The 20005-nt window shown below is 35.1% G+C and overlaps 1 protein-coding gene across 2 annotated transcripts in view; it reads right to left on the bottom strand.

Moving 5' to 3' along the window:
* Acer3 (alkaline ceramidase 3) overlaps positions 1–20005 on the bottom strand; it is a 123785-nt gene that overhangs the window by 24139 nt on the left and 79641 nt on the right. For both annotated transcript variants that reach the window (XM_010614359.3, XM_033764232.1), the window contains 2 exons: positions 15439–15520; positions 13939–13974 (listed from right to left, as the gene is read on the bottom strand). In XM_010614359.3, the coding sequence (XP_010612661.1) occupies positions 13939–13974; positions 15439–15520 (118 nt within the window). The remainder of the gene's footprint in view (positions 1–13938; positions 13975–15438; positions 15521–20005) is intronic.

Genomic DNA, 20005 nt, shown 5'->3' with positions numbered 1-20005 from the left:
GCTGTGAGTTTGAAACCAGCCTGGACTACATAGTGAGTTCCAGGTCAGTCTCAACTACACAGTGAGACCCTGTCTCAAAAAAAAAAAAAAAAAAAAAAAAAAAAGAAGAAGAGAAGAGCCTGAGGGCTGGAGATGAAAGGCCAGGTGTACTGTATAGCTGACTTCCTTTAGATAGCAGAAAACTGACCCCCTGACCCCTGGCCCACTTGCTGTGCTTGCAATCCTTTTCCCTTGCCTCTAAAAAACTGTGCTAACCCCTGTGCGGGGCCTCCTTGAGCTGCTCAGTTCTGAGAGTGCCGTCTGGCCAGACTAATAAAGGTCTATTTACCAACAAGCCTGGTGTATTCCTTCCTGGGTGACTCTCACTGCTTGTCGAGCTCCCAGAGCCTCGCTGAGCTATAGGTCCTAGCATCTTGGAGGCCCTTTGGGCTATTGAAGGCTCCTGGAAGTAACGCCCTGGGTCTTGCATCCGGAGCCATTGTTGGGCTATAGGACTCAGCGTCATGAAGGCCCTTTCGGCTGTTCATGCTCCTCGGAGTGGAAGTGAGACTTTAGGTTTTACATCCTCAGGAATAAAGAGGCAGTATTTTTTTAATCTGCTCACTCAATGTTGATCTGGGATAGAAGGTAACTATAGTGTTCACCAGAATATATCACCACCTCCGTTCTCCTCTGGGTGCCTAACTGGTGGACCTCTCACATCATGAAGATGGGCAAGACACATACTAGTTTTGGGGGCACACTGGAGAAGGTGGGACATCAGATGCAGGAATAAACTGTTTCCTTCCCCAGAAAAAGAGCTAAGAGCAGGGCTCCACCTATCTATCTATCTATCTATCTATCTATCTATCTATCTATCTATCTAAATAGGAAGGACAAATGGCAAATGGTGTTTACCAGCCCAAGCTGCTGCCTGTATTCTTCTCAAGATGGCTACATTGTATTGGACTGGCCAAAGCCCCATGCCTTGCAAGACAGTTATCTGTTCTTAAGAAGCTTTGGAAAAGTTTGGGAACCAGATATGTGAACTACTACCTTTCTTCTCCTGGGTGAAGCTGGGATTGAAGGAGGTCTCTTCCTGATTGTACAGTATTATACCATGGGGAAAGCTCTTCAGCTAAATGGTGTCCTGAATCTCTAAAGAAGCTTTAGTGAATCTGGTTTTGTATTCTCCTACAGAACAGTTACTGATTGCTCAGAAAGGAAATCTGTATGTAAATTGCTGCTGGATTGATTTGCTTTTGGGCAAAAGGAGGGTTTAGGATTTTCTACTCTGCTACTTTGCTCATGTCACTCTTTTGCTTTTATTTTCCTTAAATTACTCTTAATCTTTCCTTTTTTAGCCTTTCCCCCAGATATATACATTTTAAAGCTAGTTATTTCTCTCCAAGTACTAATTTTACTGCATCCTATGTGTTTTAATGTATTTTCACTATGATTCTATTCATTTATTTATTGATAATTGATTTCTGATAGTCTTGCCATGTAATTCAGGCTGGTCTTGAACTCACTATGTAGCCCACATTGGCCTCAAACTCACTGTGATTCTCCTGCTTTAGGTGCTGAGGTTGTAGTTCAGCTTCATTATGGCTCAATTTAAAATGTTTTCTAACTTCTATGTTTTCTTTGGCCGATGGGCTATTGAAAATTACATTAACAATTTTAATACAATTACAGTATAATCAGAAGTTATATTCTGATTCCAATCCTTTGAAATGTGTTAAGACTTGCTTTATGGATCAGATATATTTACAGTACATTTTTCTCTTTGTAAATAAATGTTTTCTGTACGTTAGAAAAAAAGTGTGTCTCTGCAATCACTAGGTGAAGTCCCTTGCCTTCCCCACGTCCATGCCTCTAGTATTGGGGGACCTTCACACTGGGTAACATATCTTAGTCCCTTTTTGAGACAAGGTCTCACTAGGTTTCTTGGGTTGGGTTTCAATTTGCAAACCTCCTGCCTCAGCCTTCCAACCTACTGGGATTACAGGTTTGTACCACACCGTGCTCTGGTTGAGTACAGTATTTTATATGTGCCCTTCTAGTCAAATGGTTAAAATGTTATTCAATTGTTTTATGTCCTCTGTCTTGAGATTTATGTATTAAAATCATCAAAAATTATGTATTTGTCTATTTTTCTTCTAGTTGTCAAATTTGATATATATTTTGAGAGTAGAGGTCTATACAAGTTTTAAATTATATTTTCTGATGAATATTTTAATACTAACAAGTACTCACTTTTAATCACTAAAATGTTTTTCCCTTAAAAAAATTCTTCCATGTTGCTTTTGTTTAATATTTGCATGGTATATATTCCCATACCTACCTTCCTTCCTTTCTTTCTTTCCTTTTGTTTCCATCTATCTATCTATCTATCTATCTATCTATCTATCTATCTATCTGTGGGGATCAAATTCAGGACCTTGTGCTTGCGAGGCAGGTGTGGTGCCACTGAGCTAAATCCCAAGCCCTATTTTTTATTTTATTAGTACATGTTTACAATATGTGAAGTTTATTTACATTCATTTTGGAGAGCAGTTGCATGTAAATAACACAGCTTCTTGTTTTAATCCTCTCTCCCTTCCCACCCACTACCCTCCCTTCATCTTTAAATTCCCTTTTCTCATTTCATCCTTGTTATTCTTAGCTCATATTTATGACATGATGTTTACATTCACTGTGGGTATCTGGCACCTAAACATGGCATATCTTAAATCTCGTTACTTCCCTCTGTCCTCCTCCTTGATCTCCTGGACTCATTCCAATTTGCAAGAGATCCACCTCTTTATTTACTTTTACTGATCCTTTATTTTGCTTTTTGTACTTTACCTTACTCAAGTAAGAGCTAATATGGTATTAGAGCTTGTGTCTGATTTATTTCATTCAACATTATATTTTTCAGCTGAACCTTTTTTCCTGCAAATGTCTACCTTTATAACCAAGCAGTATTCTATTATGTAGAGATATCATCTTTTCTTTATTCACTCCTCTGTTGTTGGGCAAACAGGCTGCTCCCAGATTTAGATGTAATGAATTGTGCTGCTATAAACACTGCCATGCATGTTATCACTGTAATATGGTGTTTTTAGCTCTTTTAGAAAGACAGCTAAAAGGGGAATAATAGCTGGGTCAGACAGAATTTCTAATTTTAGTCTTTTGATAAATCTCCATATTGAGTTGTACTAGTTTACATTTCCACCATCAATGTAGGATGGTTTCTTTTGTATCATAGAAAAGACAACACTTATTCTTTGACTTGTTGATGACTGTTATTTTTTGTCTTGTATAAGATAAAATCTTAACATTGTTTTGATTTGCATATTTGTAATGGCCAGAGATGTTGAACATTTTTTTTTTTTTTTTTGGTAACTCGGAACCTTGTGCTTGCAAAGCAGGCAGTGGCACCACTGAGCTAAATCCTCAGCCACTGAACATTTTTCCATATGGTTTTTGAGGCACTTTTGAGAGGTCTGCTCATTTCACTTACCCATTTCTTGATTGGGTCTTTTAATGGGGGCAGTCTTTTTTCTCAGTTCCTTATATAGTCTAGGTATTACTCCTCTATCTGAAGAATAGCTGGAGTTTTGTTTTTTCCGCATTTTGTAGGTTGTCTCTTCACTCTAATTCCTCTGCTGCATAGAAGCTTTTTAATTTGAGATACTTTTAAAACTTTCAAAGTTGAGACATCTGGTATCGTAATGTTGCCAAGGCTGGCCCTGAACTCCTGGGCTCAGGTGGTCCTTTCAGCCTCTCCAGTACCTAGGACTATAGGAATGTACTACTATACTTGGCCATTCTATTTATTAATTTATAGTGATGAAGATTGAACCTGGGGCCTCACACATGCTAGGCAAGTACTCTACACCTGAGCTACAACACCAGTGACCCCTCTCATAGATTTTTATTTTTATTTTATTTTATTGGTACCAGGGATTGAACTCAGGACCTTGTGTTTGCCAGGCAGGTGTGGCACCACTGAGCTACATCCCCAGCAACTCCCTTATAAGGTCTTTCAAAAAACTAATCTTTCTGAAATAGAGTAGATTCCATAGTAATCTCCTATAAGGGCAGCACAGTAGAGAAGGATCATAAGACCAGAAATAAAAAAAAAGTTGGGTTCATCTTCCACCTCTGTCATTAACAAGGTAAGAAACAGTGGGCAAATTATTCAACTTACCTCTCAGTTATCTCACATAAAATGTAGATATTTCAGTAAGAAAAACAGTTACATTAATCTAAGCTTTAAAAATATGCATGATATATTGAGCATCCAACAGATGTTCTTTTTTATTTTAATGTGCTTGGTTTCTTTATACTCCCATTTTGTAGTAAAATGGCATCAATGAAACAAAATAAGATTTAAAGAAAGCTATTTAAATTCTTGTTTTTCCATACTGTTTAGTGTGTTCCTACTCAAAAACCTTCAGTGTCAAATGAGAAAGGAGAGGCATTAATATTCTAATGTGTTATGTCCACAAATACTCTTTAGGAGACATCTACTTTGGCAGGGAGATTTTAAGTACTCCTTCAGACATCAGATGACATCTTATCTGATATGGTTCAATCACCAATTTGTCAATTTAGCTATTTAAAGAGCATTTTCTGACTTCTTAAACATTCTTTTTTCTACTATGATATATTTTCTTATTTAAGGTGGTATTTCTATTGAATGTGTCAGCTGTATTATTTGTATTTACCCTTTGGAAAGCCATCAAATTAAATAAATGGCATTTGTTTCTCCTTTGAGATGTCTGGATCACCTTGGACTAATATACTGAAGCAGGCCTGTTACCAGCATTTTCTTACTCAGGGAAGGTAGACAGATAATCCTGACTATGGCAGATACTTTCAGAGAAGTGTTTATTAACTTTCCTTTTGAATTTATCTCACTACTTATCTCTTTAGATTGAACTCAGGTAGCTCCTTTCAAAGCTGAGCATGGTAACACATGGCTGTAATTTTAGCATTCTGGGAAGCTGAGACAGGAAGGTGAAAACAGGAGTCCAGTCAAGGCAATTTAGTGATCTTGTTTCAAAATTTAAAATAAATAAATAAATAAATTTAAAAAAGGAAATACTTCCCTTTCATAAGCTTTCTGTGATTATTATGGGCAGAATTTACTCATCAGGTTTCATTTTAACATGTACTGTAATACCACACTGTATTGCTTCATTTAATGACTTGTACTTTGCATTATCTTATTTTTATATTACATTTGTGAGATAAAAATATTTGTTTTGAACATTTTTTCAGATAAGGCAAATTAGAGACAGAATAAAATTTTCCAAGGGTAATCAAGTGGCAAGAAAAGATTCCAAATTGTCAAGCTATTGCTCCCTTGTATTAGACACCATTGCTTTTTTCTTTTCCATTATTTTTAGGCTTTTAAAATTATTTAAAATCTTGTCACAAATTTCAAAACAATTATTTCTTTTCTTTCCTTTTCTTGTAGAACTATGGATTAAACCCATTAAGCTATATCCTCAACCTTTTCATTTTTTTTTTCTTTTGAGATGTGATTTTTGGTAAATTACCTAGGTTGGCCTTGAACTTGTGATCCTTCTGCCTCAACTTCTTGTGTAACTGGCAGTTTAGGTGTATACTACTATGCCTAGCCAAAACAATTTTTCTAAATTTCTACACATAAGTATATAAAGAATTAAATGAAAGATTGAGGGCAATTCTGAATTTTGAATAGAACAAATAAAACAAAACTCCCAGTTTCCTTAAGAATGTACAAAGAAAAGGAAAAATTAAGAATATACACAATTTTTTAAAAAGCCACTTGTATGGTATACATAGAAAATATTAACTCTAATTAACAGATCAATAATAAGGTATTCTAGATTAGATATATGAGGCAAAGAAATTTTCAAACAAGGCTGTACAAAATAAGTACCATAATGAATCATAATAGTGAGCAATTTCCTAATTTATTTTTTAATACCAGAGGAATGATATATATGCCATAGCTAAATCCATCTCAATTCTCTTTATAAATTTTAAGATTTTAGCTAGACTCTAAACTGTCACACCATTTTACACTTATCACATTTATAAGTATTAACTTTTGAGCCACTGGAGATCCAAAACGCATTTTATTTATTATTATTTTGTGGTATTAGAGATTGAACCTAACACTTTTTAATTTTTTTTTTGCTAAGTCACTGAGTTGCCCAGGCTGGGCTTGAACTTGCAATACTACTCTATCAGCCTCCTAGAGTGCTTGCCTGGCTTCAAAATTCATTTCAGACAGAAAAGTCAAAACTGTTTTTCAGGTATGCTAATTGCGATAAAACAACAGGAGTGAAAATAGATGATTAAATATCAAAATGAAAGATTATAGTAGTTTAACATACAAAATAGAAGGTAAATAATAAAGTATAGAGGGCAAATATGTTCATTAAAACATTTAAGCTATATTATCAACAACTTTGAGCTTTTTAAGTACTATAAATTAGAAATACAAAATCATGATAGAAAAACAAATCACTATGTTGGCCAAAGAATAACTAGAATAAAAAATGATTTTAAAATTATTTTATCATGATATTTTTTGCCTGGTTTGAAAAGTATCTAGCTATTATTAAAGGTAGTAATTGTTCATGTTAGTTCTTTATTTTAAAAATTACCAGTATAAGCCAGGTGCAGTGGTACACTCTTGTAATCCCAGCAAATAGGAAGCTGAGGCAGGAGTTCAAGATCAGCCTGAATTAAGAGTGAGACACTGCCTCAAAGAAAGAAAAAATACCTATATAAACAAATTTATTAACAACACAAAATTCTTTTAGTATTAGCTGTTTCAAGGTTTCATGGAGAGTGTGTGCGTGTGTGTGTGACAGACACACACACACACACGCACACACACACACACGCACAGCACTACCCCTCAACCCACTAAATTTTGAGACAGGGATCTGCCAAACTGTTAACCTGCCTGACTGGGCTTTAACTTTTTTTTTTGGGGGGGGGTTAACTTTTGATCCTCCTATTTCAGGCCCCAACAGTGTTGGGATTATAGGCATGCATTACCCCAACCCCAGCCCTTTTAAAAAATTTTAAATCTTGGGACAGGGTCTTCTTAAATTGCCCAGGCTAGCCCTGAACTTGTGATCCTCTTGTCTCAACCTTCTGAGTAGCTGGCATCATAAGCCTGTATCATCATGCCCAGCTCATGAAGAATTTTAAACATAAGAATATCCAATAAATAATTTCAAAATAAGTAGGTATATCAAGCTTGATAAAGACAGTAAGTATAAGTAGGTACATAAAAATTATTAAGCTTGATAGAACTCTGTGAGAAGCATTAATTTGTAATTGACTTTTATTTTTTATGAAAAAAATAAAACAAAATTTCATAACCAAATAATAGAAGTAGTTATTATACTGTGTATCTGTAGTTAAAAAATGTTCCTACAAAAAAAGTAACAGATAACATAAAACTTTGTTTTTGATGAACTAAGATTAACTAGTAGTATAAATAACACCAACTAGCATATAGAAATATTTTTAAAACAACAGAATCTGTAATTTGGGTGTTTGGATTTCTCCTTATTTATCTCTGTTCTATTTTGTCTTTAATTTTTTAAAGTTCTTTATATAAACTTCATGTTAGACTCCTATCTGTGGAATAGCTGGCAAAATGTTTCTCCCATACCACAGATTGTCTCTTCATTCTGTTGGTTGTTTCCTTTGCTCTGCAGAAGTTTTAAAATTTGATATGATCAACTTTTTGATTCTTGGTATTATTTTTTGTGTCAGTGGGATTCTGTTCAGAAAATCCTTGCCTATGTCTTCAAGAGTTTTACCTATTTTATCTTCCACAAATTGTTTCTGTTTTAACATTTTGATCTTTTCTATTTTGATTTTAGTATAGGACATGGTGAGACATGTGTGTCTAGACTCAATCTTTTGCATGTGGATATCCAATTTTCCCAGCACCATTTACAAAAGAGGCCATCTTTCTTCCAGTGTATGTTTTTCACTCCTTTGTCAAAGGTTAAATAGCTGTATGTTCCTAGGGTTGTTTCTGTTTCCTCTATTTTGTTCCACCTCAAATCCCTACCTGTTTTTGTGCCAGTACCATTCTGTTTTAATCACTGTCACTTCAAATCTGTCATGTGACATTACCTGCTCTGCTTTTGCTACCCAGGATTACTTTTGCTATTCTGGGTCTCTTGTGATTCCATATAAAGTTTGGGATTGTTTGCTCTATTTCTGTGAAAAGTGATGCTGGTATTTTGATTGGGAATGCATTAAATCTGTACATCAGTTTTGGAAGTCTAGCTTTTTAATTATGCTTGTTCTGCCTAATCAACAGCAGGGGATTTCTTTCCATTTTCTGATATTCTCCTTGATTTCCTTTCTCAGTCTGATGTAATTTTCATTTTAAAAGTCTTTTACATCCTTAGGTTAATACCTAGGTATTTAATTTTTTGATATTGTTGTAAATGGTATTGTTTTCCTAATTTCTTTTTTAGTGAGTTAATTTTTAGTGTATAGGAATGCTATTGATTTTTGTGTTCATTTTGCATCCTGCTACAATGCTGAATCTGATTATCAATTTCAGGAGTCTTTTGGTGGAATTTTTTGGGTCTTGTAAGCAAAGGATTACATCACAAGCAAATAATGATTTTTTGCATCTGTCCTTTCCTATACATATCTCTTTTATTTCTTTCTCTTGCCTGATTGCTCTGGCTAATGTTTTGAGGACTATGTTGAACACAAGTGGCAGTAATGGACATTCTTGATTTAAAAAATTTTTTCTGGGACAGGATCTTGCTGTGTAGTTTAGGGTAGCCTTAAACTCATCATGTAGCCCAGGATGGCCTCAAACTCATGGTAATCCTCCTTCCTCAGCCTCCTGAGTGCTAAGATTACAGGCATATGCTATTATGCCAGCCTGGATGTCCTTGTCATGTTCCTGATTTTAGAGGGAAGGATTTCTGCTTTTCTTCATTTAATATGATGGCAGAAGGGAAGGTCAAAAGACTTTTATCATGCTGAGGTGAGGACTTTCTATTACCTATTTTCTTCAGCTTTTTTTTTAAAATTAATGAATGGATGCTGAGTTTTGCTGAGGGCTTTCTCTGCATCTGTTGAGATGATTGTGTTATTTCTGTCCTTGCTTCTGTTTATTGTGATGCATTGCATTTACTGATTTGCATGTACTGAACCATATTTGCATCCCTGAGATGAAGACTGCTTGGTCATGGTGTATCATCTTTTTAATGATTTACTGCCTTCTATTTGCCAGTATCTTCTTAAGGCCTTTTGTAGCTATGTTCATTAGAGAAATTGGCCTACTGTTCTTTTTTTTTTTTTTTTTTTTTTTTTGGTTGAATCCTTGTCTAGTTTTGGGATTAGGATAATGTTAGCTTCTGAGAATGATTTCAGAAGTACTCCTTCCCTCTCAATTTCATTAAAAAGTTTGAGGTGTACTGGTGTTAGATCTTCCCTAAAGTTCATCCAGAATTTGGCTGCGAATCCATCAGGTCTTGAGATTTTTTTTTTAGTTGGTAGGCTTTTTTTTTTTTTTTTTCTGCTTCAGTTTCACTGCCTATTATTGTATTGATAAAGATTTCTGAGTCTTCTTGGTTCAGTTTTGGCAATTCATATTTTTCTATGAATCTTTCCATTTCTGAGTTCTCCAATTATTTGGCATATGTTTGTGAAGTAGTTGCTAATAATTTTCTGGACTTCAACAGTGTGTGTTGTAATTTCACCTTTTTCATTTCTAATTGTATTAATTTGTGTCTTTTCCTTTCTATTTTGGGTAAGACTAAGAGTTTTGTCTATTTTAATTATTCTTCCAAAGAAGCAGTTCTTTGATTCACTGATTCTATGTGTGTATTTTTTTTTTAGTCTCTATTTCATTCATTTCTTCTCTAATCTTTTTAATTTCCTTCCTTGTACAAGTTCTGTGTTTGGACTGTTCTTGTTCTAGGACCTTGATGTATATTGTTAGATTATTTATTTGAGGTTGTTCTGACTTTCTGATGTGGGCAGTCACTGCTATAAAGTTCCTTTATAGGACTGCTTTCATTGTGCCCTATAACTAACTCCTGGTATATTGAACTGGCATTATCATTTAATTATAGTAAATGCCTTATTTCTTCCTTAATTTCCTCTATAACCCATTGATTATTTAAGTGTATTGTTTAATTTCCAAATGTTTGCAGAGTTTGTTTTTTTGCTACTGATTTCTAGTTTCATTGCCCTATGATCTGATAATATGCATATTAAAATTTCAATTCTTGACTGATTTTTGTTCTTTTTTAAAAGCTAGTTTTCCTAACATTTTACTTTGAGAAAACTTAACCTCACAAGTAAACCAAAAATATAAATACAATGAACAGCAAGCCATATATTGTATTATTTTTGTTTTCTTTCTAGGCTGAGAAGGTATCTAATTTTTCTATCTTTAGATCTGATTAATTATTTGACACAAAGGCAGTGTTTAAATAAATACTAGATGTTGTGTTTTCCTGTCTATAATCTACTAATTCATCCTTCATATACAAGAATCACAAATTTCTAATATATAAAGCTGAGCACATCTCTTCTTAGCTTAATTACTAGTAATATCTATTAATATAAATTCAGCAGTATGACAAGCATATTACATGCACTCTCATTTAATTCTACAATCCTGTGAATTACTATTATTAATCTCCATCTTATAGGTAAAGATATGGAGACATAGAGGATTAAATAACTTATCTAGATTCACATAGCACAGGATAAATCCAAGCTCTGGACTCAGAAAAACTAATCCCCAAATCTATGCACTGAAACATGAGTTGATCATACTTTCTTATTTTTCCTTGGATTTGAACATACTCCTCTCCAAACCAAAATCCCTGTAAATTCCTATTTATCTTAAACTCAAGGTACACTTAGGCATGCCTTCTTTGTTTTTTTATTCTAGAAGAGTTCCTCAGTTTTTCTTCATTTTATGAATTTTTTGAAGGGTATAATAGAGTTAGTTTGTGCAGTGTCCTTTAGTTTGGGTTTGTTTAGTGTTTCCTCATTATTAACCCAGTCTATGAATTTTTTGGTAGGAATACTAGATAAATGATATGTCTTTTTCAGTGCTTCAGATCAGGAGGAACATGATACCTACTTGTACTTTTACTGGTGATGCTAACTTTGATCACAAATTTCTCTTCTTATATAGTGTACAATGTATTCATATTAACACTTTCAATTCAATAACATAATGTTCACTGTAGAAACCAGGCTTATTGTTTAGCAGTTTCTAATAAAAGAAATTACAAAGAATACAGATGAAGAGGTGAACAGGGGGAAGTATGGGAGAATTGACACAAAATTTCTATGCCCTCCCTGGGTCTGCCACCCTACCTTCACATGTTTAAATATCTGGAAATCCTATTTTGTTTGTATGTATGTATGTATGCATGTACATTGCTGTGGGATCAAACCCAGGACATTGCATATTCTAAGAATACACTGTCCCATGAACTACATCCCCAGACTCCCTTCTATTCTGAAGTTTAATCTCTAGGACTAAGTCATAAACTACAGTGGACACGAATAGACCTAATTTTCATCCTCCTTCCCTTTTTTTTTTTTTTTTTTGTGGTAACAGGGATCGAACTCAGGACCCTGCACTTGCGAGGCAGGCATGGTGCCACTGAGCTAAATCCTGGTCCCCCCACCTTCCCTTCTTTATCAGCAAATATTATTGATTTACATAGAGAAAAAATATTTGTTACTGAAAAAATATATGGACATTGCAGCAGCAAATATTAATACGTTGCTATTTTTCTACATAAATATAGTATCAAATAGGTCTAAAATAAAAAATGGAAAATTGATGGTTATAAACTTACAAAAATTAACCCACAATTTCCAAATTTTGTTTGCTTATAAATGAAACAAGATGGGCCAGGGATTTAGCTCAGTGGTGCCATCACCTGCTTCACAAGCACAAGGCCCCGAGTTTGATTCCTGGTACTAAACCCTCCGGAAAAAAAAACAAAAAACAAAAAACCAAAAAACCCAAGAAATTTGTAAAACCTGAAGATTCTTTACATAATTCAACTTTTTTTACTGTATAAATAAATCTAAGCAAAAACATAAATAAATAATGACATCATTTGAAATAACAGTAAACAAGACGGTGATGTCTTTTCCTATATCTTTACTTTAATACACCTGCTTCCAGCTGGCCTAGAAAAAAACCAGCTCCAAAAATGAGGTTATGGAATTTGTTTTAACAGATTTCAGTTAGTTGATTACTGTATAGCTTGAGTTTAAAAAGTTATAGGTGTGCTTTTTTATATAAAAACAAAATATCTTAAAACTGCAGGCCTCTGACACTTCTTAAAAGTGTATTTATTTATTTATGTTTGCTAGATTTTTTTTTGTTGTTAGTACCAGGGACTGAATTTAGGACCTTGAGCTTGTGAGGCAGGTGGAATCTCTGGCCCTGTTAGCTAGTTAATTAAAAGAATGATGGCAGCAGTCAGATAAATCTAAGTTACAATCTTGGCTCTGCTCCTGTCACTTAGGGAAAACTTACTAATACCTCTCAGTTCATGTTCCTCAAAATATGCATAAATAGCCCCCAATTTGAAGGATTGTTGGTGAGATTAGAAGTCTGGGTAGTAATGAGCATAGTACCAGGCACATAACTGCACTTAATAAATACTCTTTTTACTTAAGGTCTGCAGGTTTGATTTGCTTAGGTTTCACAGCGTCATGTATTTAATTTATCATTTCCTACGTACAGCAAAGTTTCCTGTGTTTGTTTCTTTCAGAATAAGTAACTTCTCACATCAAAAAAATTTAGGATAAAGCACAGACCTGCAATCCCAGCACTTGGGAAACAGGAGAACTATGAGTTTGATGCCACCCTAGATTACTTTGAAGTTCAAGGCCAACCTGGAAAAACTGAAAAATCCTTGAATATTTCCCCCTTAATTCATTTTAATAAAAATGTTGGTACTCTGTCCCCCCACTATCTTAAAATAAATTAAGGGGAAAATATTCAAGGATTTCTCTGTTTGTCTTTTCTTTTTTTTTTTTGGTACCGGGGATTGAACTCAGGTCCTTGCACTTGCAAGGCAGGCCACTGAACTGGTGAGCTAAACCCCCGGCCCTGTTTGTCTTTTCTTTTTTTTTTTTGGTACCGGGGATTGAACTCAGGTCCTTGCACTTGCAAGGCAGGCCACTGAACTGGTGAGCTAAACCCCCGGCCCTGTTTGTCTTTTCTAGATCATATCATAAAAAGACTTCATGTGTATATGTACATGATGCTCCATACTTTTTTTCTGCTTGTAAGAACAATGCCACATTTGAATCACTGGGTATTAACTGCCAGCTGGACCTGGCCATTGGCTGTCCCAGGTATTTCCTGTTTCACCTGGCTCCTGTAGGCACTTTTGCAATCTTTTTTGCATCTCTTGTACCTTTGTACCTTGTAGCCAGAATTTGCAACCTCTGTTTTATTATTTTTGTCCCTTCTTTATTTTTTTTTTTTTTTAGTACTAGAGGATTGAATGGGGCCCTGTGCATGCTGGGCAAGCACTCTTATCACTGAGGTATACTATACTCCCAGCCTGCAACTCCTATATGTATGTATGTGTGTATATATGTATTCATTTATTTGTGATACTGGAAATTGAACACCAGGCTTTTGCACTGAATTACACACATCCACAGCCTTTTTAAATTTTGAGACTGGGTCTTGCTAAATCACCTAGTCTGGCCTTGAACTTGCAAAACTCATGCCTCAGCCTTCCAGAGTGCTGAGATTAAAGGCATGAACCATTGTGCCTAGCTGTATCCATTGTTTTAAATACTTAACTACTTAGGACATTTTCAAAATCATATGTGCATATAATTTCCCAGAAAATGAAAACATAAGCAATCATGTACACACAAATAAATGGTGATAATTTAAAAAATTACCTGATGGAACACAGGCTCTTTTACCTTAAGATAAACCTGTAAGATATTAAAAGAAACACATGTGAATGAAATCTATTATTGAGGAGGGGTATTCCAACTGCTCTGCAAATTCTAAACCTCTCCTTTTCCACTCATCCCACTTGGAGCTGACTCCAGCCATATAAAAACCAGTAAGATTAGGTGGCATGCCACAGGAGGGCCAGTACCTGCAGGTAGCTCTTATGAGTGTTAGCCTTGCCATGGTAAATAAAATATTTCAAATCTGTTGTGTATTACTTTGGCCTCTTAGGCTTCCGTATTACTATCAAAGAAGGACAGGAGGCATGGATGCTAATGAGGGCCAAAGATGCTGACAGGCTCTGTCCCAGATCTGTTCTACAGTAGTAAAAACACTGGGCATAGAGTTAAGCAGCCAATTTTCAAACTCACCACTTAAATGCACTGAGCAAAAGTTTCATTCTTTTCCTTATCTAGATAATGAAGAATAATAGTGATGAGGAATGATAAGCTAAAATACATGAAAATGTCCAGCACACAGATGCACTTCAGATATTTACTTAGATGCATCTCAATACACAATCCCTAGTTTTATGTTTCAATGTCATGTAGGCAATTAAACCAGTTGTGATTTAATGGGACAATAAATGGAAGATGCTCAGTACAATATCTGGCATGTAGTAAGGAATGAAAAATAGTAATTCACTATGTTGTTCCAAGGTTTTATGCCTCTGAACATATAAATGACTATTTAAAGTTTTCAGGGGCCTGACAAACTCTTAATCATCAACTGAAATCCCACTTAAGTGTTTCCTTTCTGAAGCTTTCTTTGAACTCTTTTTTTTAAATTACACTGATAAAAATGTAAGCTACACATCTATGAAGGATCATGTATGCTCAAGCAGTCTTGACTGACTCTTCTTTCATCTTTATATAGCTTTTACCTCTACCACTGCAATTATCTTTTGATGTAATTCTTTGTTTATATGTCTAACTTTTCTAACAGAATGAATTCATGGAGACCAACTACTTTTTAGTCACCTTTGTATTTCTGTGTCTTATATGTAAATTTTCAATAAATGTTTGTTGAAATGAGTATTTTCTGAGTACAAAATGCAATTCATTTGAAGGAAAAAGAACACAAGAATTGGATCAAAAGTGACTGGCTACTTCAACTTACTAGGACAAGGTTAACCATTAAAATAGTCAATCTCTTGCCTTTAACAAGTAGGAGGAGGTAACATGCACAGCCATGAGAACAATTAGTTTTTTCCACTGCTTCTAAATATTTGCTTTTGACCTTATCTCCTTGAAAAAAAATTATTTCAACTGCAAAGAAAGCAACACTTGAAAAGGAACAATCCCTAAAAATAAGATATTCTAGTTGTACATAGAAACAATTCAATTTGAACAGCTTGAAGCAAATATAGGAAGCAAAATGTGCCAAATTCCATAAATGGCAAATTTGCATACTTAATCTGTTACAGACAAAATATGACTTACTGTGGTTACTATTAAACTGAATAGAACTAAGGTAAAAAGCAGATGGTAGTTTACTGAGTTCTTTGTCTTGAAGCACTCAAACCTAAAAAAAAAAGAAACTTTCGTTAGAATATATAACTAGGAGCATAAATAGAATGCTGCTTCACCATGTGCTCACATGCCACTGCAAGCCAGTGATACCCATCATTTCTTCCCATTCATGTTCTTAGATTAGATAATCTTATCTTAGAAACCCTGCACTGCCAATGGCCTTCAAGAATTTGGAGGGACCAGGAATAGAAACAAGCTGGGATAATGAGAGGCTCTCTCACGAAATTTTCGAGTTCAGGAGCCAATAAATAATTCAACTAAGTACAGAATTATGAATCAGTTGGACTCAAGGTCTGAGGCTGATATTAGGGGAAACCCACACTGAAGAATCAAGTGGATGAATGATCATAGAAGTAATCAGTAAACAAGGAAAAAAAAAAGTAGATACAAATACTTGAAGCCAAGTGGAAAGAAAGTAATAGTGAAAAGAGGGAGGGAGGAAGAAGCTGCCTTCCCAGTTCTGTTGAGGTGAGACTGTACTTTCTGCTATTGGGTTTCATATAATTTTCTCAAGTCCTTACAAAAAACAAATCTCTTTTAACTCAAGCCAACATAAGTTTCTGTATTTTGCAACTAATTATCACTAACTAAATAAAACTAGTTTTATTTTTTATAAGCACCTGGCTTTTTTACATAAACTACTAATATAATTGTTTGTTTACTGTCATTATCAAACACTATGTACTTACATAAATGTACTGCTATACATTTACATGACTGGCAGCACAATAGGTCTGTTTACATCAGCATCACCACAAGCTTGAGTAATGTGTTATGCTACAACATTAACATGGTTATGAAATCTCTAGGTGACAGGAACTTTTTAGCTTGATTATATTCTTATGGGATAATCATAGTGTGTGTAGTCCACCGTTGACTGAAATATTGTTAAAAAGGTATACTATAAGTATAATCTTATTACCATTATCAAGACCATTTGTATCATTTTTTCCTATTATTTATCTTTTATTTGGGTTTTTATTTATATTTTGGCTTCTCATATGAGAGAAACCATGCAATATTTAAGCTTGTGTGTCTGACTTATTTCACTTCATATCGTGGTCTCAAGGTGAATCCATTTTCCTACAAATGATTCACATTTATCCTCTATGGCAGAATAGCACTCTCTTCTATTTAGATACCACATTTTATTTATCCATTAAACTGTTGCTGAATAAGTAGGCTGCTTCCCAGATTTAGCTATTGTGAATTGTGCCACTATGAACACAGGTATACATGTATCACTGTATATTATGTCCTTAAGACTTTAGGAAGACATCTGGAAGGGGAATAAAACTATTTTAAAAAATCACTTTAATTATCTCTTTTCTTAACTGTCTCAGCTGGACTGGAAATTTTGTGTGTCCAGGGATATAATATTACTATTTTTTCATTTATCTAATCTTTAGGATAGTGTTTGATGTACAGGAGACAATAAATTAAGAAAATATGAACAAAAACTGGTCATCTGTAAGCACCCAACTTTTGAGGACCATGTCTTGGTATAGGCAACAGGAGTGTTCTTTCAGTTTATTAACTGGTTTTAGGAATTGAACTTACCTTTATTTCCTTATCTGTAAAGAACTTAGTTGAAATAGTTTTAAAATTCCCTGTTACTTTTAAATTCTGTGACTTTATGACAGAATCTGATGAAAATTTTGGGTGGGATATGTGTTTTTATTTTCAAGATATGAGTTTATAGCTTGAAAGGGGATGGAAAAGTTAGGTGTGAAATTTGTGAATTATAGCTATCCTTTTCATTCTGTCTATAGTTTAGATATTTCTGCTTATTATTTCAAATGTCTTCAAAGCAGGTTATTTGTTAAGAAAGCAAAGGTCTTTAGTAGGCCTGGCTTATATTTCTTCTAGGGTAATCTTACTTTATCATATATACCCACTATTTAATCTGTCCTCTTACTTAGGAAGTTCTTTGACTCTTTTTCTACAAAGTTCAGGATCACGCCTAATGCTAAGGACCTTTACATGTTTCACAAATGGACAAATATATCTATTTATATCTATTGATACATCTATATATGTATAGATGTATCTTTATTTTTGTAAGGCAGGATTAAATATGGTTAGAAGTCTATACTACTTTGTATATTTGATCTGTTCAAAGAATATCCTAATGAACAGAAAAATCAATATGTAAAATTAGCAAGGACATGGAATAAAAAAGTGAAGACTCAAAAATCAACTGTATTTTTTATGTGCTAACAACAAACAACTGGAAAACAAAGTTTTAAAAACTCCTCCACCCACCCAGGGCTGGTTATTGAATTGAAAACTTCATGGATGCTAGGCACAAGCTATCCTCTTACCTCCAAAATGTAATACCACTTAAAATAGCATGCCAAATCATGGGAAAGTTAGGGTTAAATTTAACAAAGTATGCAGAAAACCTATGCATTGAAAACCATAAACATCAAAATTAAAGAAAACCTAAATAAATGAAAAATTATGTCACATTCATGGTTTGGAAGACTAAAAAATTGTTAAGACATTAATTGTGCCCTAAGTGGTCTACAGAATTAGTATAATCACATCAAAATTCCTGCAGACTTTTTTGGTAGAAATTGATGAGATGATTCTAAAATCTATGTAAAAACACGTAGGACATAGAATTTCCAAGGCTATATTGAAAAAGAAGAAAATTGGAGGGTTTACTCTGTCTTTAAGGTTTACAATAAAGACACAATAACATGACAATATGGTAACTACATAAGGAAGCACATGGAGAGCAACAGAATAGAGGAAAAAAAATGTGCCAAGTAGGGTCTGGTGGTTCACATCTGTAATCCTAGCAATTTGGAAGGCTAAGGCAGGAGAATCTCAAGTTTGAGCTTAGGTAACTTAGCTTGTCTCAAAATAAAAAAGGGCTAGGGGTGCAGCTCAGTGTTCCCTGGGTTCAATCCCCAGTACCATGAAAGAAAAGTCACAGACTGAGAAAACAATTAAAAATACAAATATCTGAGCCAGGCGTGGTGGCACATACCTGTAATTCCAGCACTTGGGAGGCTAAGGTAGGAGGATCGCTGTAAATTCGAGACCAGCCTGGACTACATACTGAGTTCCAGTTCAGTCTCAACTACACAGTGAAACCCTGTCTCAAAACAAACAAACAAACAGAAAAAAACAAAACAAAATACAAATATCTGATACTGGGCAGAACTTAAGCCCAAAACATAAAGGGCTTGCACAAGAAAGCAATCTCTTAAAAAAAAAAAAAAAAAGGCAAAAGATGTGAACAGATTTTTCTTAACAAAAGACACAGAAGTAGCCAGTTAACACATGAAAAAATGAATGTCATTAGTTCTTAAGAAAATGCATATTAGAGACCCAGCAAGGACTCAAAGACCCTGGAGGGGGTCTCTTCAGCTGCCTGCCTGCCTGAGATCACCCGGTGGGTGTGCAACCTCCCAGACTGCATGACAACAGACCCAGCAAGGACCCAAAGACCCCGGAGGGGGGGTCTCTTCAGCTGCCTGCCTGCCTATCACCCGGCAGGTGTGCAACCTCCTGGACTGCGTGACAACAGACCCAGTAAGGAAGGTAGCCGCGCAGGCACCCTTCAAATACCCCCACGACCTCCCCCCTCCCCCCCATTCTCAAACCTCCTGATTGGGCCAGTCCTTAGACCAACTCTGCAGAGGCATAGGTTCTCATGAAGGATAGTTTTCTGAGATCCCAACTTTGAACATCTTTAAAGAAAGGGCAGGGGAAACCTGTAATAGAACTGAGTGGAGTTCAACCCTGAGGATAGGGAAACTCAAGTTAGGCCTTGTAGACTGTGTTCAGTCTCAGTCGTGGAGAACTGCCATTGGCTAGCTGAGACCAGGGGATTCGGTTCTGCATATGGCTGTACATGTGGTATAATATGAGAACAGAGACAGTCTGAAAGAGGCCCTTCAAATTCTTTTTTTTTTAATTATTTTTTTCTCTCTCTCTTTTTTCTTTTCCTCATTCCACCCTAAAATTTCTTTCTTTTTTCTGTCCTCTCTGTCCAACTCAGTCTCTTGCTCCACCATATTGTCCCTCATCTCCCTTTTTATTCTGGCTCCTGCCCTAACTCAGACTTCTTCTTTTATTATTTTTTGTTTGTAGGAGGGGTTTCTCTTTATGTTCTTTTCTTCAGTCATTTTACTTCACTCATGGCTCTGTACCTTCAAGGGAAGGCAAGCACCTGTTATTGTTAAGGGGATATATTCTTGTCCTTATTCCTGCACTCTATGCCCCCTGAAGTTAATAGCTTTGAAAAGATAGTAAGTTAATTCTACAACCTCTGGATTCACTTCAAACCTGCTCTAATTCTTTAATTTATCTAATACTCTCATTCTAAGTCTAACCCCCCATCCTAAATGATAAAGATGCTATATTGAAAAGCATATTCACTGCAAACATACTATGGGCTGCTTCTTGAAATTAATTTAATTCACATGAGTTAAAGGTGATACATTAATGACTACCACAAGTG

This window comes from Fukomys damarensis, unplaced genomic scaffold (genome assembly GCF_012274545.1).
Source record: "Fukomys damarensis isolate Sample0158 unplaced genomic scaffold, DMR_v1.0_HiC HiC_scaffold_16, whole genome shotgun sequence".
NCBI lineage: Eukaryota > Metazoa > Chordata > Mammalia > Rodentia > Bathyergidae > Fukomys > Fukomys damarensis.
The sequence above is the reverse complement of the archived record's forward strand: the minus strand, read 5'-3'. Positions and strand labels throughout refer to the sequence as shown.